We start from the raw sequence: 25,649 nt of genomic DNA, 5'->3' as shown, positions 1-25,649 counted from the left end.
CAGTGAATGAGAAACCCTAACGTGGAAAGAGAATATTTTATGCAAATGTTTTTTGGAATGTCTCAAGGATACTTTTCTCGCCAAGCGTTTTAACAGACAGAATATCCGGACAAGTTTTTATAAAAATATACGTGTATCTATGAATATTGGAGCGTGATCTTGCATCATATGAAACATTTAATTATTGCTATGCACGTTCGGTAATTTTTTTAAAAGTACAAATGGACGACTATGAAATTGTTTTGCTTCAATTTTCATTTAATATTATTTCAATAATAATAACGCTACTAGATTGTAAATATTAATAATATTTTTAATAATAATAATAATAATATAATAATAATAATAATAATAATAATAATAATAATAATAATAATAATAACACTACTAAAATTTGTAAATTGTAGTATTAAATATAATCAAAAAATATCTATTGTTATTTTTCCTGTATTTTTCCCTTCGTATTTGCTGTAACATGCGATGATGATTATAAGAGTGTATGAATTCCGACACGGTGGTCGGTTTTAAAAAGTTTTCATCATCTTTTCTACTTCATTAAGGCAAAAATTGCATCTCACAATAGCGCTCTTTGTTTGCATTCCGTCAAAAAATTGGCAGCATTTATGGGCCGTTATATTCTCCCCCGTTTCAGTTTAATTAATTTCATTGTCGTACTGTATAATTTTTTTTTCTGTTTAAAAAAAAAAAAGCAGTTTTAAAACTTATACATGGTGTACCAGACAGCCATATATTATAGTTCTTCTAGCATTCAATCTTTCATACACGTTACTTCTCTCGCTGTCAGACTCTCACGCACGAACATGCACACGTATCCCACATTCATTCGTTCATGCTTTCAAAAAACCTTGTTAACTATCCTTTTTCTTTTTATAGGAACCGCGCAGTTACCTTATGTTGAAGGCATGCAATACAAAGAGGTGCGCGATGTCCCTACAACACTCTATATTATATTACTGATTATTAGTATCTAGTACTTCAATATATGTATATCAATAAAGGCCACGAGTGTGTTCAATATAAAATTACTAAACAGTAGTTGAAATTCGTTCATACTAAAATAGTATATATAATTTTGCAAACAGTTCGTATCTCGTGCTTACTTCTCTACGTTCATCGTGAAGACGGATATCGTTAATTTGATGTTTCATAAATTAAGCGGTCGCTTCTACATTATCAGCCTTCTCTAGGCTAATATTTGGAGATTACTTACACAACTCAACTAAAAATTAATGGTGACTGCTGGGGCATACTGCTCTCTAATATCGTCGTCTATTGCTTGGACCGTTTCGTTGTTGCAATTAATAAAGTGATAAATCAAAGTAAAATTGGAACTGAGATATGTATACGTCTTAGATGTATAGCGACCGCTGTTGACAAAAATAATCTTAATTCATCAACAAGAGTAAATGATGACGTAAATAATAATACAAAACATCTCTCGGGCAAATCCTTATCAAGGACGGACGATACGCGACGTGATAAGGACCGCGACGAAAAGGTGAAAAAAAGTCACGTATGTGGCGTTACGCTCAGTGACCGACAGTAATACTTTGAAGAAGAAAATACTGGCGCGCCGGTGCTCAGGATCTTGTGTATAATGCTTGGACAAAAAAATAAAATAATATTCACAGATTATGTAACATATTTTCTTGACATTTTAGCAAAAAAGAAAAGAAGGATCGTCGCTAGAAAAAAAAAAACAACATTAGCTAATAAAATAGCTAAAATAACGTGGCTATTTATGAATTAACGTTAAATATGTTATATGGCTAAAACAGCAAGAAAATTTTTCGCTTGTTATGAAAAAATATATAAACACTTTCCTTTACGAAAAACTGCTTAACAGTGATCAACGTGGAAGCATACATGGAAGACGGCGCAAGTTGGTCGCTCGTCGCGTTCCTTGCCAATCATGAGAGCTTTCCCTTTCTTACTTAACTGTACCACGGAGTATAGAATCAACATCGAAAAATAATATTACATATTATAAACATTACATCGGCGTAAAATTGAGAATGACTTATACCCGGAAACATCTCGGAAAAAGAAAGATAAAACAATACGTTTGAACTTTTACAAACTGTCTTTGTGTATATAGTGGCTGACGAAAGCAATCGAGTACACATTTGCAACATTTGTTTTTGACAAAACAAATATGACGTGTTTGAAACAATATGGTACCTATGGCAAAGAGGGTATATCTTGAGAATATATATTAGTAAACGTAGAAAATAATTCAGAGATAGTAGTTGCAATATGTTTATTAAAACTATGACCATTGATGGATGATAAAAGTATTAAAATGCACGCACTATTTCTACATGGCATATTATATTCAAATGTACTTAGCGAGGCTGTCTTTAGCTCTAATAATGCAACGGAGTCGATGTTTCAAATAGTAACTATTTCCTGCGTAACATTTACATTAGTTACGTACATTACAAAATTGTTTGTAAATGCAGAGTGTGTCGTTGATTTATTCTCTAATTTTACTGATACCATCCTTTGAGACTTCTCCTTTGATATAGATTACATATTGTTTCAAACACTTTAATTCATGATGTAAATAATTCATTTGCCACGAATTGCTAATGTGAGTGCGCGAATACTTTCGTAAACAACTGTGAATCGATTAGAGGATCTGTACGTCTCTTATATAGAATAAGGTGATTATGTACTGAGTTTTATGTGTACACGAAATTGGAAAAGAATTCAAAAAGGCGGGATGAAATGGGCAGGCAAATAGGCAAATGCATACATAATTTACATGTTCTCAAATTGATCAACACGACGCTTGGTATTGCCCTTACGAATTTCACGAAGCGTTTTGTATTTATCACGACCTTGTTTAACGTTTTCCCTATGAATTTTATCCATAACGGTTTCTTTCGATTCATCGCGTGACTGTGCAAGGTCTTGCTTCAATGCCTGGAATGTATAATTTTTTGTTTAAAACACAATAAATATTAAGTAAACGAAAGTAAACGAAATCAGTACCTTAAGCTGGTCATGAAGACGTTCGCTTCTCTCTGCTAAGGTGCGTCGTTCTTCAACAGGGTCGATTATCGACTCATCAGTTGCAAGATCTTTAGTAACATCGCCATGAGAAACTTCGTCTTCTCCTTCTTCTTCACCTTCTTCATTTTCGTCAACGTGATGATGATGTGGCGTTGTACTAGCCTGATATGCCCGGTCAGCTTCTTCCTGTCTTAATCTGCTTAGGTACATAAAGTTATCAATTTAATATATGGATTCAAATAACGTTCCTTCATAATTTATGTCAAAAAGAACCAAACATACTTAGCAGCTTCAAACACTTCTTCCAATCTCCTTGCTTCAGCGTCCTTCGCTACCACTTCAGACTGTATGCGCTGTATTTCTTCTTGTTTAGCTCTTATTTCTTGTTCAAGCTTAGCACGTTCTGCAGCTTCCATTTCGTGTGACAGTTCAAGTTTCTCCATCATAGCCGTAAGTTCCTTCACAGAACAACAAAATGCGCAAGTTCATTTTTAGTTATCTCTATTTCTTTAAATTCACGATTACATTCGATGCGAATATAAAGTAGATGTTTTAACCAGCCACCTCAAGAGAAATACATATATCTATGTATTAAACAAACAAGTGTCTAATACTATCACGACAACCCTTTCACAATTATAAAGTTCTTGAAACCAGTTCAAGATTATAATAATCATTGTGTGCTCCATAATTATAAATATAAATCAAAAAAAAACTTAAAGAGAAGGAATTGTGAATAACCAGCAATTGAGCCAAGGATTTCCAGTTCATTAATACCATAGTTATCTGACCCTGATGACATTTCCATGACATGGAAAATTCTACTCTGCTATTCTGTATTTATGCTGTACACTGAAGATACATAACTTGAATTGTTGATATTTTAGTTCAAGCCTTTACGTATATCGTTAAGTCAAAGACGGCTAATTCGAGACCTTCGCTCGTAAGATTGAAAACCATATTTACCTTCTGGCGATCCTCTAATTCCTCCTTCGCAGCTTGTAATTGCCTAAGGTGTTCTTCTAAACGACGGATCATTTCTTGAGCTTCATTCAATTCAGCCTGCCGCCTGTCCATCTCTTCTGCCATATTTCGAAGCCTTTCTTCATATTCTTGTTGCTTTCTTTCTGCACGTTCTCTTGCTGCTATTTCTAATTGCAACTTTTCTCTTTGTTGTTGCTTCGCAATTTTTTCCTCTCTTGCTTGAGCCTTTAAAAATGATAAATGTTACTCTTATGATTGTGCAAAGACAATTTGTTACTCATAAAAATGTATGTACTTCGTTTGAGCAGATTCTCGCATAAAAAAAAAAGAACACGTTCGATATATATATATGCGACTGAAAGAATAATGAACGTATTAGTATTCAGAATTAGCTAAGTACCTTCATCTGTTGCACATCAATTGTATCAGGTTTGCGTCTACGCATATAAAGTTCGTGGTTGCCCATACATAATGCCAAGATTCGTTTATTAATCTTCACTCTGGTTGCAAAGAAGACAAAGTCTGGCGCCTTTTTATCGATCGGCTTAATTATGAATTTCTTCTCATTGAATGAAATATTTCTGATCTCAGACCATGGGAAGCCAATCTTTGGTGTCAATTTGTCATCCTTCTCATAAATATTCAACCCCAAAGCGTCGACACCTAGCCAAAGATCTGTGCCCTTCTTGTTACGGATTTCGAAATAATTTACTCCGTACATTTCTAAATCCTACAGAAAACAAATGAGTAACATTTACTTGTTTACATTAAATCATGGACGAACAAGTAATCGATCCAGCGATCGAGTGAAAAGGGATAACATTTCGTGTACTCTACATTTTACAGTAAAAGTTTGTATTATTCTACCAGGTGTACTAAGAGGATTGCTACTAAGGACAATGTTATGTTTTTCCACTCTAATCGTTCAATCAACATCAGTAAAATTATTACTTGGGCGATTTTCAGATACTCCATCATAGCATCTTCGCGTAACATTCCACGATGCTCTTGCCACCAATTGGTAATAGAACTTTCCCATTCTTCTGAGCTCATTTTGTGTTGGTCCACGACACGTTGCGGTAGCAAACGGTCATTTGTCAAAAAGCCTACAGTGTGCGTACCTTTTTGGAAATCTCCGTGTTTTACTTGGACCGCGTACGATGCTAGCAATACAGATGTTTCCGGAGGACAGTAAATCTCATCTGTAAGGATAGCATTCTTTACCTGCAAGTAGTCAAGATACAACGATATTTTAGTTACACGGTGTTCAAGAAAACGAGACATAAATTCTATAAAACAGATTAGAGAATGTCTTTCAGTTTATCTTACAGTACCTGAAGGAAAAAAAGACGCAACGTAATATCTTGTATCAATTCCTCGGCAACGTCTTCCGGATAGAACTTGGCACGGAACTTGAACTGTAGTGGAGTCTCCTTCTTGACTTCCTGGTTCATCACCTAAGAAAGTCACGAATTGATCAGTAACACGGCAATGACAAAAGCAATCGCAAGGAAAAAACGAACAAAACGCCAAAACGAAATAACAAACTGAACCACCCCATCGTTTTGAAAAACGTGCACAGTGTGTGTCTGTGTTTCTCGTCGGTGAATTCGATCGAGTGGTGATGTTTGCATGCAAAACAATAAGGTAAAAAATCTCTCGTATGACATAATACATACGATGATAAATGGTAACACGGTATTGGAATAATCGGCACGATTTATTATCGTACTGCAAATGAGTATTGTGTCATAATAACACGAGCGTTAAGATTGTCTATCAAATGGTCACTTGATTTAGGCTGATATCAACTTATTTAGTACGATTCGAGAATGTATGTTTATCTGTTGTCAATATAGCGGTCTTTAGAGCTGAGACATATATGGCAGGCGTGAAATTTTTATTGAATGCTCTTTTATTAATGACTCAGATATCTATACGCGTAATGGAAAATGGTTTTTGTTACTTAATGAATGGAATATGACCATTTAGATAACGGTTCGATTGACACGATGGAGAACAGCAAGCATCGTGTCTACGTTTTAAAATACTAATTGCTATCATTGTATGAAAAATTAATCAAAGTTAGAGAATACACAGGAATCAGATTAGTTGATTACAAAATTCGCTACATTTTTTATTCATCATCTAACTATTATATCTACGTTTCAACTGGCGATTCTCGTTTTAATTAATTCCATTTCTAACATCAATAATGCTTGTCTGAAAGATGCTTTTAATTATCACGATATCAAAGAGACGATATGAAAATTTCCAAAGCTGATCTTCGATTTATTAAAAACGTACAAAGTATTCTAAGACGCGGGGATACTTTTACCAATAACAACGGTACAGGATCATCGAAACCGTGCACTTTCTCAAACTTTTACTTTCACATTTTACCAAAAGCGTTCACGGCCTCGCGTGTGTGCAACTCGTTAATGTAAATTACCAGAGATTGTCTAAAGTCGCATGAAGACGTCTGAGGAGAAATTTCAATGAAACCGTACAGCTTTAAAATTATATCTTCTAATACGCGTCATGAAATATTCATTGCCCGACTAGTAAAGTGAAATCGATTCGCGATGAAAAAAGTAAAAGAGAAGACCAAACACATGTGACGAAAGTACATGCGTACATCAAAAGAGACTTTCAGGCAACTTCCACCTCATCGCGTACGCGACATTTTTATTCACATAATAAATTCAACGCATCTGCTACAACTACTATAGAATATTTCCTAAAAAATTTTATCCGTTGATTCGAATTGAAAATATATCATCAAAATTTTTTCTTTCATTCGCATTGAAAGCATATCATCAGCAAAAGGTTCCTGACAAAAATCCAATCCGAATGTGAACGAGGAACAATTAATTATGCGAGGAGAGTTCATGGACGCGGTCTCTCGCAGAGCTGTGTTCGATTCTCGTTAACTTCCAGGGCTGGGCGGTTGCGAACACGGAATCACATCCGCCTGATGGCCACGCACGGAAGTGTCAATCGGATCTCTGGACAACGGGTCACCTTGACCACGGTTGACATCGCGGTTCAATGCCGGTAGCGTGGCTTTTTATAATTGCCATTGGTACCTCTGGTCCGTTGCATAATTACACGGGCCGTGGAACAAGGAACCTGCGATCAAGGGAACGAAACAAAAAGAGGAAGAAACGGTAGGAGAAACGAAACGGCGAACATAGTGGGGGAGGTGGTGGCGTGGAGGCTGCTGTTACGACAAGCGTGCGATCTCTTACGGGACACGTTGATGGACAACCGTACCGTTAAATTCGTTAAGCAAGAAATTGATACGTGTCCTGCTGATGGTACATGAAAATTCGATTTGATTGAACGTTTCGAATCCTGGCGTGCTGTGCAGTACCGTGTTTGCATCGCGGTTATTTATGAAACCACGTGAACCGTGCACATTTTTGTTGTTCACCGTTAGGAACGATCGGTGGGTGTGCACGCCAAACACGAAATCTTCTTTCGTTCTTCGCGTCGATTACGTGTGCTGTTAACCTTTAAACGCATTTTCTCGCATCTTTTCTTTTATTTTTTTTTTCAAATTGTTTAAGAGTGCAGACGTTTATCGTTGCTCTTAAATATATGAGCAGTATTAATGGTTACTACTTGTTGCTGGTTTTGTAACGTTTTCTTTTGGGTTTTCTTTTTCAATCAATTTTTCCAGGAGATATTTTGTAACGGATATCGCGTTTATCAGCATGAGTTTATCAGTTACTGTCGTAATTACTGATCGATAATAAATGTATCTTAAGTGATTCTCAATTTATATTGAATTATACAAAATTTTCCAGTTTCATTGAAATGTCTCAGCTGACTATTTACTGGCCAGGAAAAAGATATTTTGCACAGGGTGATTCACTACTCGTGCGGCGGAATAAAAAACTGATTATATCATCGGAAAGCTTAGTGAATAAAGAAGTTTTTGTGAAATTTGTTACCCTCCATGTCTAAAAATAATTACTTAAATAGGAGATCAAAGTTTTCGTAATTTATAAGTTTTAAATCCTGAGATAAGTTTCAACTTTTATTACTCCAACTGTTTTTGAGTTTCAGAGTAAAATAGGGACTATTATAATAGCAAATTTATTGCTCTTTTCAATATTCTTCGTCATTTTCTTATAGCACTAACGGTTTGGAAGATACAATAAATAATATGAGCGAAACTCCTGTTTCTCTGGAAAAAACAAAAATCCCAATTTTCTCTGTCGTTTCTACAAATCCAACCTAGGTTTGTATGAACTTTTTTGTTGCATTTGAGGTGTAGTATCAGCTATAAAAATTTGTGAAGTGAATCGCTCTGTATATGACACAGAAGATATCAGCTGTTTCATCGTGACATGCAAGATGGTAACGCTGTCAGTTTGAAAACAGTGTCTATTCAGTGTCATCTCTCGTTTGCATTAAATATCGAGCAAAATATATGTAGTTAACGATAGAGACGATGCCAATAACTTTTTAATTCCCAGAAATATGCATTTAAAGGTTAACAGGAACTGGCAACTATTTTCAGCTCATAAAATAGACAGAAAATTGAACGTGACTTATCCGTGAAATAAATGAATCATTGATCTACTACAAATGAATGTGCTGCAAATGAATAATCGATTAATTCATCAACTCCGCACTCAACAACAAACTTGAATCCTATGGTAATAAATGCGTGGCGAGAAAGCAGTAAATCCGGTGTTTTAAGTCTGCAGTTGTACTGGGTTTTTCTGTGGACGCCAAGATATCGATCCTCGATTAATTACTACTGTGTATGTACTTCATAGAACCATCGATCACGTTACTGTAGAACAGCAACGTGGAAAATCGTGGATCGATCGCTTTCGAGACACTTCCGACGTTCATGGTCGTCATTCGCGTCCGCAATCCTCAATCGAACCGTCTATGGACGGCGATTACGTTAACGTGTTAATAGAGGGAGGTACAATTCGATCTGAACTATGGTGTTACAATTTAGTTCGAGGATTTGGATCCAGGCGCTAACTCTCGAGTCACATCTACGAGTTAAAGTATTGCTATTACTGTCTTACGTGCCAGAATTTTCGAGGGCCGCACGGAACCACCTGCAATTATTTGCCAATATTGTCATACACTGCTTTGCAATTACGATCGCGGTGCTGTCGAGAGTGAAACTGATTGAGGACGGTTTGGAATGAATTATTTATGATCGATGAAGCGAAACATCGTCGATTCGTTGTGAAACTCTAAATAAATATAATATGTATTGCGTACAATTAGCAAATTTAGATACAATTAATAAATGAACGCGTTGGATGTGATAAAAGCGACGCAAAATATGGGTGACGATAACCATCCAAAATCAATTCAATCTCGACGAACGATTGCTATTTAAGAACCGCTATGATGCTGTCTCGAACTGTCAAATGAAATCGTTGGAAACAGATATCAATTGGACGAGCAAGCGAATGGTATTATCGTTCGTGGACGAGAAAAAGATTTAATCGCATTTCGCGTGAGACAGAAAAAAAAAGTGGCTCGCTGCAGAATAAATTACAGACGTGGGTAATTAATATCGATAGTTGGCCAAAGTCTAACGAACGTTTCGCACGGCCGATATGTCTCCTGTCGTTCTGGCTAAATTCTGTATTACTCGAACCATTCGCATGTAAATTCAACAGCGTTCAAAGCAAGTTTCCTACGTTGAAATGAAAGTTATCTAATTCGCGTGAATATGTATCTTCTTTCAAGTGAACCTGTTTGCTTCGAGCAACTGTTTTCCTCGAACCGAGTTCACTTTAAAAGCTCCATTTCCTTTAACGGTTACTCATTAAAGTCTAATTTGTATTATCGAAAAAAGGAGTCTCTTATTTAATCCAAGCAATCGCGTTTTTTTTTTAAACCAGCAACTGATTTTGTAAATAAACACTTTGTTAAATATAAATATTCATCTTATCAGGGGTCGTTTAAATAAATACATTTATTTTATGCTACTGGTAAATAAGTAGCTGCTGAAGATTATGTTAAAATAAATTTCCAACCCAAAGAAACTTCTCTTAATTTTAAATACGAGACAAAAACCGTACTTATACAATGCGTCTCCAACAAATTCTGTTTATCCATCGAAATGCAGCGTTATACGATAGACATTGGAAGCGCCTTTTCAAGGACATCGACAAATCGAGTTAGTCACGATTTGAAAACGTTCTACTGAAATTTTAACGTAACTACACGTATCTAACCAATTATTCGATTCTATTATAATAAACGGAGAATGATGGCCCATTGTCGCGTTCGTCTCCGTCGAGTGCAATTGCAACGAAATTAAGTGCAAGTACGAGAACGTTCAAATAGAAACCACAGACGATCCTGTTGGCGATACCAAAGTGTAATTTTTGTTATAAATTATTCGCTAATCGAATGTGGTAATATACAGTTAGTAATGCGAATTAATCTTCCTAATAAGTCTAGCAGCGATTATCAGTCTGACTCATTGAACGAGCGAACACTTTTTCTAATATGGAGACCAAACTTGAAAGATTAACTTGCTTGATCGTCTTAACCATGTATGGCCATGTGCGTTCGTATATAAATTTCCAGACTATTTCTGCTTCATATCAGATTATTTTCTTGCAAATTCATTGACACGTGTATTCTATACTAAAGTAGTATTCATATTTTTTAAAATGCAGCCGTTTTGACAAAGTCTTTTTTACAAGAAAATATATTTTCTGTAAAAGTATTTTCTGCAAGACGTTTGCAAGATATGAATTATGTTAGAATTTTTATTTTCAGCGATTTGGATGTGTTCAAAGTCTTCCAAGTCGAGTGGAACAGATATATGTTGCACAAAATCTTCAAGAGAATACCAAGAGCTGAGAGAAAATTGCAATGACGATACGATTAAAAGAAAGAAAATAAACGACGAACCCCGCAAGAATAATCGAATCTATCGTTCGTTTCAATCAATCACAGTACACTTTGTATAATCCTCTGAATCGATTCTTCCGATTAATAAACATAAATTGCGTAACTGGGACACGTAATGCTGAAAAAAAAAAGAGTTCCTCAACCGTGCGTTTCAGATGAGAATCACTCGTCACGATCGACGAGGATCGCGTAACACGTGCAACGTCGCTGGTGCACAACTTCTGCGAACGGTCCCTCGTCTAATTCGTGAACGTATTACGAGAGGTAACAGAATTTATTGCTGAGATTAAACTGGTGATAACTTACCCTAGACAAGAACGGAAACAGTCCACTCTTCCAGTTGTTAGTATTGCGGTTGGCATGCGTTCAAAGAATGAAAATACGATAAAGTTAAAGTATACGAATAAGCAGTATCGGTGTCTGGGCCACATGTTCGTCCTTGAGATTACCGTGTCGCTGGAAAGAGGCTTTGGATCTCGACAGAAATGTGATCGTACCAGAGGAACACGATAATCTCAGGGGCTAAGATCCGTGCATTTGGAATTTTCTGCACGAACAACGAATACCACGATGGTATCCATCTGTTCTCTACTGTATTCAAAGCAAGAATCAACGAATTTTCAGATTTCTTTTACAAAGAAATAAGATAGATTGTGCGTGGATGGAAGACGAGTTTCTCTATCCGTTGAAAGTAATCTGTTAGAAGCACACTTTAGACTGCTACAGTGAATTAGTACACCGATACTAATCAGATACATATACATTGTCTTAATATAACATTGTAAATAGTTGGAATCGTAATGGTTAAATTTAGAGATGCATCAGACTCCGACTTACACCGTGTTACTGTGTCCTTTGCTGGAAAACGAGAACACAATGATCGTGATTGCCTTAGAATTGTGTCATGCATTTTATCGAATACCCAAACGGTTGTATCGTCTACCAATTTGTTGAAACATCTACTGATTGATTGGTGCATCGTTGACCCTTTGCACTCGAGGGTACTCCTCCTCGATATAGACCATGCAGACGATTATTCGTAACAACAGCATTTGTTCCAATACCAAATTACAAATATTTAAGCATACAATAATACTGTTACTTATTCCTTCGAGTGCAAAGGTTTGAACTACTCGAATTAAAACTCAAACGAACGTTCGTGCGATTTATCTGCCGCTAAATTTGTCATATCCGTGCATTCTGCACTGGTTATCGATATCTACTTTAAAATGCATCCTTTGCCCTTCTACTTTAGAGATACAGCCGACTTCTCGCAAACTCCAACTTTCCCACAAACATTTCGCTAATACATCTAATCTGATCTAATCTAACGCGATCGTTTATCTAATCTGACTGATAATTATTTTAATGTCAATTATTACTACATAATAGACTATTCATGATAATGTTGAAGTGCTAGTTAAATCGAATCTGGAACAAAGAGTTTCACGTGATCGAATGAAATGGAACACGAATACCGAGCCACGAACAGGCACAGATTGCAGGATGATACGTTAAGTAGTCGAGCAGCTTTTCGATTAATCTATCTCTTTGTTTAAACGACCGCGGACAAAGGAGCAGCTATTTAATAAACAAAATGTACCGAAACGATCGTGCTCCGTGTGATTTCAATTTAAACACGAGTCACCGCGATCAAGGATGCGTAATGGATTCGAAGAGAGGAAAAATGGAACTCGAGACATGTGCATAGCCTCACGTTACAGATAAGCAACGTATTAAGCCATTGCACGCGTGTTATTAACACATCGCAAGTGAAGGAGACCGCGATCGTAGTCTCGAAGAATAAAGGTTAATCGTGGGGGACTGTAATCTCAGTTACGTGACATTGCGGACGAGAAACTGTGGCGATCACAGTCCAGGAAAAAAGAAACGTTGAAGAAGAAGGAGTTACGTTTGAGTCGAGTTAACTAGGACGCGAAAAGAAGTGGATTGGACGACTTGAATGTATTAAAATCGAGACATAATGTGGATCGAACTTAGAGTTGCGAAAATCTGATCGGATAATTTACAACGGGTGGCTAAATTCGTCCGTGGATTCGAGGAACATTTAAGTTTTTCAATATTCGTTTCCATCATCGATAAATAAAGCTATGACGGTCGAGCTTTATCTTCGTAAATGCAATCGCTTTCTGCTAATCCAACGTTGTTTATCGAATTGTATTTCAGTAACGCTGGAAATCCACTCGCAACGGGGGCTGCAGGACCGTCTCCACGGAATTCGAGGGACGCGCGCTTTTTACTTAAATAAGAATCTTCGCTGTGATGGAATTGCGAAATACGGTTACATTCTTTCCGTTGATTCATACACCGCCGCTACTATTTATACAATATGACTCAAGAGCAAAGACGCGAGTATGCGTATGCTGTTTCTGTCAAAAAGTGAAACTTAAAAAAATGCAACGGCTACGTATCCGTGGAAAGAAGTCTTGAAACGTTGACAAGAAATTCATTGAACGATACTAGAATCGATACGTAGAAAGTTTTACGAAAATTTCAATTTAGAAATTTGTATAAATTCGAAATGGTATTACCAATTTGTTGTATATGATATTTCGCGAGAGAATACGAAAATACATTGCAGAAATCTACACAGAATAAGTGTAGAAATTTAGAAGCGATCCCTTCGAATACATATTAAGAAATGTTTGTCAAATATTTTATTTATACTGAGTGAGTCACGTCCGATTAAAATCTACAATATATCCATTGCTTTTAATGGCAAGGAATATGTGTAAACCGGTGAGTATTCGATTCAAAGAGATAAGCGCATCGATAAAGAAGAGTTTTTCTCGTAATTCTCGTGATTTCAAGATCGATCCGCGTTCTTTTTAAATGGAAATGCGCGCGCGAGGGCTTTTCACATAAATCATATCGATCTGTCAGCGAGACAGTCGTGAAAATGATTAACGCACGAGGAATTTTACCTGCAAAAACACTTAACTCCAACAGAATTCGACCGATACTCGAATACTCTTCTCAAACAATTTCAATACGTTTCCAAGTATCTTCTCTTCGAACTATACAAAATTCAGATGACCTCGAAATTTGCTAAAATATGATTTCAAGAGAAAAGAATCTTTTTCCACGCAACGTTTATCACCCCGCATCCGCTCTTTACATATTTCCTTGTGCAGTTGTGTGCAACGGGAGTATTTTAGATTCTGATGTTGCACTGACTCACTCCGCGTGCTGTAGATGCATTTCATGCATGTGCAATGCAGAGAAAACGATGCCCACGAACTCGCAGACTATTAAGGCGACCTTGCAGTGCACGCTGATAGCATAACTAGTGCCGATTACATGGAAGAGGCTAAAATAAAAAATGAGAAAAATATAAAAGAGAAGGTACAGCGAAGACTTCGAAGAACTGGCCGTACGGTAACGCACACACATGGTGTAACGTTCGCCAATTGTTGGAGCCTGCAACCAGTTACGTAACGAGCCACAGCGTGTACAGGTAAGAGAACGACGCGCCACGCACCTGTGTAGACTTTTCGATCCATGGCCTGTTGCGAAGCACCCATTATTCTCGGATGGAATTAACTCGCCTGGAATCTTTAATCAGCAACTCTCTACGAAACTTCATGTGTGCCTTAAAAAAACTTGCCATCGAGCCACGATTCTATTGAGAACGAATAAAATTCACTTCAAACTCGCACAGATGTAATTATATCTGCTTATTGTAATCGCGATTTGGCTAGAATCGAGGAATACTAAATTCTGAAACGGATATCGTGGAGAACGAAAATAATTATTGCGTAATTGCCTGGGTTTTACAATGTCTCTTGACACGAGTTCCACTACTGTTGATGAGACAAGAGTTGATAAAAATTCAGTTGATGGCGAAGCAAGTTTGCAATTTCTTGCTCCTGGAAACGGTAGAATCTAGACGAATGTCTGATTACTGTTGAATATTTTTTTTACACGCGACGCGCCGCCTTGAAATAACAAATCTATTCAGAATCTGTTATGAAACATTATAAAGCGTTTTTCTGGAAACAGTTATCAATATTCACTATCTTATTAAACTGGTAATACAAGCCGCGCGGTGTATTTGAAAATCAAACGCTTTTATACGTAATTAAACATGCGTGTATGTATCAGCGTTCCACGGGAGATTAAAATTGCTGTTGCGCGTTCCGAGGATGTACCTAATTAGGTCTTCTGTTGAAGTAGAGCATTAGCATTGTCAATCTCGTGGAAGAATGCGTGCAAAATAATTAGGATACGAAAGAACCGCGTGCGACGAACGCCCGCTTACGATTCACTTTGTTCTCGTCCCGTGTGTGCGACCTATTTCAAAGGGTTAATAAGAATCAGAGAGAAAGCAGAATGTTGACTCTTTAGTAAAGACAAAAAGCGTCCACGATACGTTGCAAATCGGTAGACCTCGATTCTTAGATTAAAGCGCGACTCAAGTACAAATTCTAGTACAAAATTATCGCATAAATACATATTTTTTAAGCGCACGATACTGAGACAATACACGTGCGTATACACTTGTGTTTTTATGTTAAAATTTGTAAGAACTCGTTCGCGAACAGAAATGAAAATCGCAAAACGTAACGACTTGGAAATGTTCATCGAGCAGGCTTGCGTAACGCATGTTCCACGGGTCGATTCGTCTAACTATGAATAACTAGGCTTTTACTCGTGCTCGTGACCCTATGATTTACGGCTAACCAATTACAAATTCAAGGTGAAGAGCATACTCTATCCTAGGAATGTTTGTTTCAACCTCGCGCGTTTGATTATTAGTCCACGGCTCCGGTTTTCACCGCGAACCTATAAATAATGTTCTAAGAAAGCAAACTAGAATTTTCGACAGCCACTCAAACATACCAACGAAGCTGTCTATAAGAAACATAAAAATATAACGCAAAGTTCGAAGTTACTTTGTGCGCGACGTTTAATCCTGTATCACGATTATCAGCTGAGAACCAGCACATGTTCCACGAACGTTCCCTCGAGTCCACGTTCAAACAGCGCAAATATCTCTGTCAATAAAGTCGAAACAAAATTAATTACGTACACGGCGGCAGGCAGTGATTGCACGGTTCGCGGATAAGTTTTTTGTTACCGCAGCTAATAACCGAGGCCAGTAGCGAAGACTGCAAGGCCGCTGGACGATAAAGACGGTCGAACGAGCCTTTGGGGATAGAAGCGAACGGGTGGACAGTTCTCTCGTTTCCTTAAATGGCGTCTACGCAATGAGTCATCGGCCGCGTTATTTTCATGCAATTGACGTAACAGACTCGCGCGGCTACGTTAGCTGCGTTTAACCCTTAGAGCTCTATGGACGCGTATATGCGTTTGGCGAAAGTCATCCGTGTAGCCTAAGGCCGCATTTACGCGCATTTAAGGCGCATACATCAAAATCCCCGGGAATTTTCGAAACGGGAATCCCATTTTACGTCCCACTCTCTGACCAATTAGATCTCAAAATGATTCATTCCTGTTGTAAATATCAAATTAAGTTTTTTAGTTGATTGCAAAATTTATTGTTTGTAAAACATAATTTTAATGCTCGAAAATAATAGTCTTTAATTATTTAACCTTCTGCAATGGAATCACTATAATTTATTACTGTTTGCGTCTGGAATAGTCACTTCAGTGTGGCAAAAAAGTATTCCATCCCCCAGCGATGGTCAGCAATAGGCCAGGAGTATTCAGAGCTCAAAAGGTTAACCCCTTCCCGTACTTTAACGAGTCTGACTCGTGATGAAAATTTTGGCTCAAACACGAATATCACGAGCCAGGCTCGAGAGCAAATAGTCAGAGCCAGACGTAAAAGAAACTATAAAAGAAAAAAGAAAAGAGGATTATAATTTACTTCCACAACAACAGTATTATAATAAATAAATTGATAAATCGAATATATCAGTCTACTCTCTTTTGCCCGATTTTCGTCGAGCTAAATGGCACGGAAAGGGTTTAATAAGAGAACCTCGTTACGCGGCTACGCAGAAGAACCGTGCGTGCTCTCAGTGCGGCTGATTATTCTCCTTTTATCGCACCTGTAAAACACGGCTGATAAGACGCGTCGAGCCACTCTTCCAAATGAACGGTTAACGGCGTCTCCGCGTTTCGCAGCGCCGCTATTTACCTTACTAAACACGCGCCTCGAGGGCAACGTCATCGCACGTACACATCGCTACGGATACACGCTGGTGAGATAACGCGAACCGCGAGAAGAGACCACCATCGTCCCTACCGTATCGTACTTTCGCGCTATTTGCGGTAGGACGATTACGATGTCGTACAGAGCACTTCAATTAAAGTGGCAGACCTTTCGACGGCTAACGTTTATGAATTAATAAACGTACAGTCACACTCAAAGCTATCGTGGCAAATTAGGGTACATTATCGAGGAATCTTTGTTGATTTATTTTATTTGCACCTAAATCTGCAAGATCTCCACGAAGAATTGTTTAAGACTTAGTGGATGGGTAGGAAGAAAAATGAGAAACGGTGCTTAGCAACTGGTAACGCGAGAACAGGAAAATTGTTTAGAAAGCTGAATGTCGATTAGTACCAATGCGATTAACTTCTGTGGCTCGTTACATTCCTACGTTTACTATCTTTCTCGGTTCATTGGACGCAAAGACGTATCTATTGTTTGCCTATACTATTCCTTAATCGTCTTAGCCTCCTTGGCAGGGTGGTCGAGTGCTGCTTGCTACTACGAACCGCGCAACGACGTAACGTAACGAATATTATATTTCCATGGAACACGTGCGCCTTCTAACAGAGCATCCAAGACGATTCGAACGCGTCAGCGTAATTACTGTTTGGTTTCGTGTAAAATAAAGTTGAATTCCATCGAGTAAGTAACAGATAGCGTAACTGTAACGATATCTTCGAGTAACCGCGGTCTATCAGCCGAAGAAGCTTGAGAAACGGTAACCTATTTGCCTTTCCTACCATATCTCTCTCCATTCGAAACGTTCGTTTCATTTTCACACCAGAGAGTCGCGGGACGTGAGAAAACCGAGTCTCTTTCTTTCTCTCTCTCTCTCTCTCCCTCTTGACGTCGCTTACCAGGTCGTCCTCAAACTCGTCGTCGTCCGTGTCCGAGTCCGAGCGACCTCTCAGCTTTCGAACTTTCTTTTTCACCTCTTTCTTCACAACCCTCGTTATCGCGTTTTCCGGCTGCGTGCAATCGTTCACCAGTGGTTAGAGAAAAAGTCCAACCGTGTACCAATCGACTAGCTGCACCTTACTATGGGGGACACCTCCGTCTAGCGGTTCGAGAAGTTAGCGATACATTTATCGTGGACCCATTTCGTTTAATATCCATCAGCTAATTCGCTGAGCAGCAACACTGTGCAAACATCGCGGTGAGCTGTAGTTATTTGCTCGTCAATCTCTTTTTCTTTCTCGATTCTGGATAAAGAAAAAACCGTATCGGTTATGTTTGACCGCAGAAAAATAACGTTTATGCCGAATACCTGACAATTTGATCTTGTTTTACAGTTAGTTTGTTGGATCAGTGAGTCGAAGAATAACTTCACTCGCTGTACCTGTTAACTGGGTCGTTTCTTCTGTGGTCGTTAACGGAAAATATTCATTTTAATTGCTGTGAGATGTAATCAACGAATTATAATATCACGATCGTCTGAGAAAATATAACTATCTCACCTGAATTTATATTTTTTATTTGGACTTGAATAGAGAATCCTTTCACCCTGTAACTTACTGTAACGTGTACTTTGGATATTTTGCATGTGTTCGTGTGGAATGACCATTAAATTTCCCACTGATGGATAAAAACTCGTAATCTACGATCGAGTCAATTTTTGTTCCAGTTAACAGATTAAATTAAGTCTATTATATATATATTGTACCTATATATATATCTTGTAATCTAGTATGAATGGATGCCCAGTAAGGCACGTGACACAGAACGTGTAATTCTAATTTATCAATAGAAAATTCATATAATCTTATCAGTAAAATTTTTGTTGAGACACAAAAGTGAAATAAAAGAACTACATGTATAAGAAGTCCCTTTTACTACAGTGATTAATTGTGACTACCTATTTGAAGTCTTGAACCATTTATTTTGTATCTAGGAGGCTATATCTAGTCTCTATGAGTATCTAATGTCCAAGTATTACTTGTAATTTCGTCTTCTGGAATGTTTATACGGAATGTCTGACGAATTATTAATTTAAAATTTAAAAGACGACTTTATAGGTTGAACTAAAACGAAAATTCAAAATTGGAAATGTGGCGTTCTCGTGGAGAACGATATTCAAAATTTATCTAACGTGTACGCGTACACTAATAATAACTTTCTTTCATTCATCTCTCATACTTTTCTCACAGTATATTCACTTTTTGTATTTAATATCTTTGCATACATTATTCTTTTTCTTAACTAAAATTCGTTACTCAGTTTTACATCCTTATTAACCCTATCTACCCCCTTTTAGTCGCCTCTTACGACAAGCAGGGGATACTGTGAATGTATTCTGATCCCCACTGCACAGGGATTGATAAGAGTCTATTGCAAGTTAATCACATGTCGCACTAACAATGGACTCTTACCTTTAATGCACATTCCTCAAGAATGTGGCCTTAAATCTTGACTTTTATATTATTTCGACCTATACAGTCGTCCCTTAAATTTGTTACCAGCGACTGTTAAGCACCAAAGAAGTTAAACGTGAAAGAAATGTTTTTAGTGTTCCAATCCAACACAATTTAGTTGAACGATTTAAATAATATTGTCTGAAAGTGCTAAAGTTCATTTCGAAACATCTAATTGAGAAAATAATTTATGATATTCGTCAATGCTTATTACTTAGAAGCTTCTAATTCTTATTGTTCGTTGCATTAAATTAATTGCACCAATGGCACTTAATCCACGATATGAAGATTTCAAATCACATTGAGAGCAAATTATCCCACGCGATACAAAAATAATGGATTTTCGAAAATCCTGAACCAGATAAGATTTAAATAAGTTTTGGACTTTCACAGCTTTTAAATAATATGTTCCAGGGGATAATACATCTCAAATTGATAAACCGATTAGATTAGATAAGAAAGGAAACGTTTGTTTATTGTTTTGGTAAAGAGGGAATGAAATAAAGCAAAAAGAGTAATTCAAAACCTTCTAACTTCACATGGTTTACTGTATACTTGAGTTGATTTTTACCAAAATATATCCCTGGACTTACTATAAGAGAGTTCACTGATTCAAAAAATGTATCGCTCCTTCTCTCTTACGCGCGATTAAAGTGATAAACTGATACAGCTTATTACACACATTGCATTTTACACTATTCTTATGAAGTGTAATACCATTTTACTTCAATTTTATTTATTTTTTAGGCTAAAGCACAACACTACGAACGAATTACTGGTGGTTACTTGGAAGTACAGAGAACATTACCTAATTTCTACTTATATCAACAAATTGAAATGACAAACGAAAGACCAACGTATTTTTCTACACTTCTACCACAATTAAACTCTAAAATTTGTACGTAATTTATTGGACAAATTATATCGATTCAAACAATTGGATATATCTTCCAAGATACTACATTCTGAAACTAAATTGTGAATATAAATTGAAATTTGCGATGAGACAGTTACAATACTTTATTTCTTTCTAATAGAAGCATTAATTGTCAGGCGTTAATGCATTCAGATTTATTCTTCATTTTGCAAGGAAATATACCGAGGTCGTGATAAACCATGTTCAATTAAGGACGTAAAAAAACAGATGAAAGATGAAAAAACTGCAACGAGATAAGGAAAATTCCCTGAAGCATTGTTAGAAACCGCAGAAAATATACGGTTTTCCCAATCCCATTCGTTCTCCGGAATATCGTTACCCAATCTTCGTCTCTGTGCTTAATTACGTTGAATTTCACCTGGCAACCGCATGTTCTGTCTTTCCTCGATTCTCGTTTCCCTGCTGGAAATAATATCCGTGCGTCTCCAACGAGAACGAGGAACGAAGACGAGCGATCCAAATGAGCTACCTAAATGAGTATAGCCCTAAAATTGGTCACGTTCAATCAGAGTTCGTAGGTGTGTTGAAATCCATGAAGGAAAAGACGACCAAGAAACAATAAAAGTATACGTGAACGCGACTGTGTCAAGGTGAAGGCGCGTCTACGACATCAACCGCTGGGTGAAAGCAAATGGGACATCCACTTGGTCGTAACTGTACTTTGAATCACGCATCGAAAAAAAGTCGGGATGCTATATATAAGGCACGTTTAAAAACAAGAACCGGATCTCGGATATAATACGCAGATGTCTTTTTAAACAGCTTATCAGAACGATAATTCTCGAGTACTTAAATATTCCCAAAGAATATAATGTGGGAAAAATGATTAACGTGTGATGTGTGTTAGTATATATCTGGATAATTATCCTCTTCATACGTGGCTCTCAGAAAAATAAACGCTGTCCTGATACGCGAAAAAATGTTTTTCTTGCGAAAAATAACAAAAATCGGTTAAACAATGTCGACGCACGAGCATCAGTAAAATTGGTGATGTGACGGGACGTGTATAACGAACCTACGAAAGTCGATGACATCAGCATCCGCCGTCACATCTCTCCCTAGGTCACCTTTTTATCGAATTGACGTAAATGTATAAAGTTAATGAGTATCAACACGAGCTAGAATTTGTCCAACCAACATAATCGATGTAACCAACTAGTGGTATAGTAATTTTTATACATTCGTAACGACTAACCTACTCCATGGAAACATTAAAACCGCATAAATTCTTCATAATATCTACCAACCAGTGTAACCAATCTTTACTACTCCAACGTGTGGAGAAAAGATGAAGTAATTTTGCACGATTATTGGCTATAAAAAAAAACCAACCACAAATTATCCATCACACATCTTGCTTCACGTGTCTTACGAATATTTGTCTCGTGATAGCAATCATTTTTCACATCACTCTAAATTACATTGGACCAACAATACCATTGATATACTGCTTATACACAGTTGGAGATACTTGGCTTACGATAAGTACAGAGCGTGTCTCACACTGAAGCAACTATACACAAGCTTTTGAATATTCATACCGTGGCTCAATTTCGCAGGCAAAAGGAGAGCCATCGTGAATAATTAAAGGAAAAGCAATCGATAATGCGATAAATAACCAGTCATCCTACCTTCTTGTATAATTTGATCCACGTCAGATCACCTTTATTGTCCGTGTACTGGAGTCCGAAAAACCACACCTCGCGCAGTCCGATCGTTTTCACAACCTGATCGAAGAGTTGCTTCCCGGTGGTCGTTTGCTGGATCGCGAACTCCAGTTCAGCGTCCATCGTCGTCACTCTGACATTCATCTTCGCATGAAAAGTAAGAAAATCGTGTTAGAATAAACTACCTCACCCGGTAGACGGGACGCCACTTCTAACCGTCGTCGTACATAACGCGTCTCCAATTTATTCTCTCAAAAAGGGACCAACAAGTATAATCAACAAGCACAATGAACCTACAATTTGAACTTTTACTCTTTAGAAGATAATAATAATATGCGAAAAAAATGTGAATTCGTGGATAGATGCGAAGGAGCCGAAACGCTTACCATTTTAGCCCCGGCAACCATGGCTGCGATCATACGAGGACGTAAACGCGAATTCAAACGAGAACAAGACGCTAACCGTTGAGACGAGTCACGCTGATAAGCGTCTGAGTGTTGCGACTCCGCGCGATGGCAGTAATAATTTTAACGACGCACTAAAAACCTTCGAGATGTACCGTCTGGACTAGAGGAACACTGAAATTCGCAAGATTCAACCACACTGTCGGCTTTTGCCGGTCGGACAACGAGCTAAGGGACAAGTGCAGCCGGCAGCGTCTTTCCCCCCACTCCTCGTCCGTTTAAGCGATGCATCGCTGTCCCTCTCTCTCTCTTCGAGTCAAAAGCACACGTCACTGGAGGAAACGAGAGAGAGAGAGACGAAAGCGATCACGTGAGGAAGCCGGTGCGCATAGTCGTAGCCAATCAGCGTTTCGTTAAAATATCGGGTGTACAAAGGAAAGCGACTGTTTAAGTATGGTTCGTGCTCGCTGATACTAGCCACGATCTTTGAAATTACAAGATTTTGTAAAATGATTGTATCGATTGCTGCATCACGCTTGATATATTGTTGTTCGAATGTGTAGCGATTTTGTTTGATGCGATGATATGTAAAATAAAGTTGTGGAAGCTTTGCGATCAACTATCATCTCGTTTGAAGATACGACTGTACTTGGGTTCATGTAGATATGAAATAAGTAATATTGAGAATTAATAATGAGAATATATTCAGCTTACATTTAAGAATAAAAGAATAATTCATGAATTATTCGACTATTAAGTTATCTTCTTTTTTTGTAAAATATACGTACCGTTTTCGGCATCTTGGAAGCTACGTCTGTCCGGTTTAATCAATGAAGATATCAATCTGCAACAAAAATTCGTGTGGTTAGTAAATTCTGTACTCACTATTATCATTAAAAATGTATTCTTCTTCATAAATGTAACAAGGTACCTAAAAAGGCAATGTCAGTGCCCTAAAAAAAATTGTACATGACAATTTGTACATTAATTATTTATCAGCTGTCGAAGACGAATAAAAGTGTAACATCGATACCAAATAAAAGATAAAAAAAGAGGAGAAAGAGCATGTCTGTAGTCTAGAACTGCATACAGGTCTCCATATTGGAAGAAGAGACAGGTTATAATGTAAATCCGCGTGACCGACATCCGTTGGCAGCAAGGAGTGCCTGTACAGTGTACACTATGCCTAGCATTCCCCTTTTATCTAGGACCACTACGTCCGTTGAACCGCTGATAACTATTAACTTTTGTCAGTGACGGTAAAAAAGCTCTGCACGACATATCCGCTCAACTTTCCACGAAACGTGGAGATAGAAAGTGTCTATTAATAAAGTCTCCATTTTCGACTACCGCGTCCGAAGTCCAAAATATTCGTCACAAAAGTTACTGTTTACGCGAAACGGCTGAACCGTACTCTTCGATTAAACTTGACGTTTTTATTTCGCTTTTAAATAGCGTAACTTCGCGCAGGAAACATTCAGACGCGTGTAGCAATTTTCGAACAGTGAAATGTTTGTCTGTGCGTGCGTGCGTGTACCAGGAAATCGGGAAACAAGTTAAAGAGAAGAAGAAAAAAGTGTACACGCGAGATGTCACGGCTTAGAAATTTCCACACGACGAAAGGAATGAACGGAAGGAATGTTATGATAAAGGACGACGTGTTTCGAAATCTCATTCAAGGTCGCTCATTGACGCGAGCTTCATATCGTCTTAACAGTAAATTATACATCGGTCTTATGTTTTTATTTCACAAACATTACATGATTCGCCACGATTCGCATAGAACTAAATAAGATATTCGTATATGATGTACATTAAAATGTTATCCTTACAATAAACCATATCTCTGTAACGTTATCAATAAAAAGGAAGTATCTAAAACTTCGAATTGAATGTTAGAAGAGATATCTTTTATGCGTACCAATATCTAGCGTCGGGTATTGTAACTAATTGCTGAGGTTAGCTGGAAATGCGTAGGATTAACAGAAATGCAAGCTTGTATCCTGTTTCTGTGCGTCTCGTTTTACTTTAAAGGAAAAAACGATTGCTAAACGATTCGCAAGAGAACGGGTATTTCAGATTACAATTTCAAGCAGCATTTATACATAAGCGATCGCCGAGTTGATCGTCTGAACGCTTTATTCAACGGTAGTAATCGTTTATCCATCCTAACAGAATGTTAATTTTCATTGATGCGTGTTTACCGCTTGGTCCTTCGTACGAAAAAAAGGATGGGATGTAGCGCATGTCACCTTCAATGAATAAAATTATAAGGCAAATATGTTTACACACCAAACGTACAAATAAAACGTGTCAAATTTGAGGCATTGACGGAGAAAAGGGGATGTGCAATATTAAATACAGACCACTGGTAAATAACGTTGCGAGATCATTTTATAATCGAACGAAATAACCTTTATGTAGGTTAGCAAGCAGGAGAGGTTAGCTCTGCAGGAAAACGAGGAAGGAAATCGTGCACGTTGTTGTAAAAACGTTTCGTGGGGCCAATGAGACGTGCGTTGTCCCGACGGTGATCGAAAAACAATTTGTTCTAAGATTGATATCAAATGTATGTGTCCACTTAACGCTAAACTACGATCGAATAGATGAAAAACTTACATTATTCTGTTTATACGATACGAATTCTACGACACATGTGCCACACATTCACAGTAGGCCGGTGGCACTTGCACTTGCACTATACCCGCTAGAGAAAACGGCAGGAAATTGTATGATCCACACCCAAAAATCCCGTCACGTTCAGACAATACTGACACCTCACTGATAATATGGCTGCCGCCTGCCCACCCGCTCGCTCAATTTTCCTTGGGGAAGGGATAAATCGTAAACTACGTAGATAACATAGACGACACAGTCTATCGAGAAAATGTTCATTTATCACTAACCACGATCATCGACTCTATTGATCATTTAAACTTTTTCATTATTTTATATATATATGTATACATGTATCCTTGCGTTCCTATCTTTTTCTTTCAATCACTTTTCTGCTCGATTGTAACTGTAGATTTCCAAGCTGCCTTATATGTTCAAACTTACTAGATTATAGAAAATGTTATTCATAAT

At 37.6% G+C, this 25,649-nt stretch overlaps 1 protein-coding gene across 5 annotated transcripts; it reads right to left on the bottom strand.

Annotated features, from left to right (window-relative positions):
* Window positions 1-241: 241 nt before the first annotated feature.
* Window positions 242-25,354, bottom strand: Moe (moesin). Of its 5 annotated transcripts, XM_076907994.1 has the most exons (10): window positions 25,182-25,354; window positions 23,351-23,406; window positions 22,123-22,302; window positions 5,358-5,480; window positions 4,975-5,247; window positions 4,424-4,753; window positions 4,006-4,248; window positions 3,322-3,497; window positions 3,019-3,235; window positions 242-2,949 (listed from the first exon to the last, which is right to left on the bottom strand). In XM_076907994.1, exons 2-10 carry the CDS (start codon window positions 23,360-23,362, stop codon window positions 2,785-2,787), a joined length of 1,719 nt encoding a protein of 572 aa, XP_076764109.1. In that variant the 5' UTR covers window positions 23,363-23,406; window positions 25,182-25,354; the 3' UTR covers window positions 242-2,784. The 5 variants fall into 5 exon arrangements, with proteins under 5 accessions (XP_076764109.1, XP_076764107.1, XP_076764108.1 ...); XM_076907992.1 differs by lacking the exons at window positions 23,351-23,406; window positions 25,182-25,354 and adding an exon at window positions 22,545-22,797 and having other exon boundaries at window positions 3,019-3,238; XM_076907993.1 differs by lacking the exons at window positions 23,351-23,406; window positions 25,182-25,354 and adding an exon at window positions 22,545-22,795.
* Between the last annotated feature and the right edge of the window lie 295 nt (window positions 25,355-25,649).

Source organism: Xylocopa sonorina, chromosome 17, assembly GCF_050948175.1.
Source record: "Xylocopa sonorina isolate GNS202 chromosome 17, iyXylSono1_principal, whole genome shotgun sequence".
NCBI lineage: Eukaryota > Metazoa > Arthropoda > Insecta > Hymenoptera > Apidae > Xylocopa > Xylocopa sonorina.
The sequence above is the reverse complement of the archived record's forward strand: the minus strand, read 5'-3'. Positions and strand labels throughout refer to the sequence as shown.

Coding starts and splice junctions, on each gene's coding strand:
- Moe (XM_076907992.1), bottom strand. CDS start 22,577: ATGATCGCAGCCATGGTTGCCGGGGCTAAAATG. Junction 4,249..4,423: donor TTGATGTGCAACAGATGAAG/GTACTTAGCTAA, acceptor TCATTTTTAAAG/GCTCAAGCAAGAGAGGAAAA. Junction 3,498..4,005: donor AATTAGAGGATCGCCAGAAG/GTAAATATGGTT, acceptor TGTTCTGTGAAG/GAACTTACGGCTATGATGGA.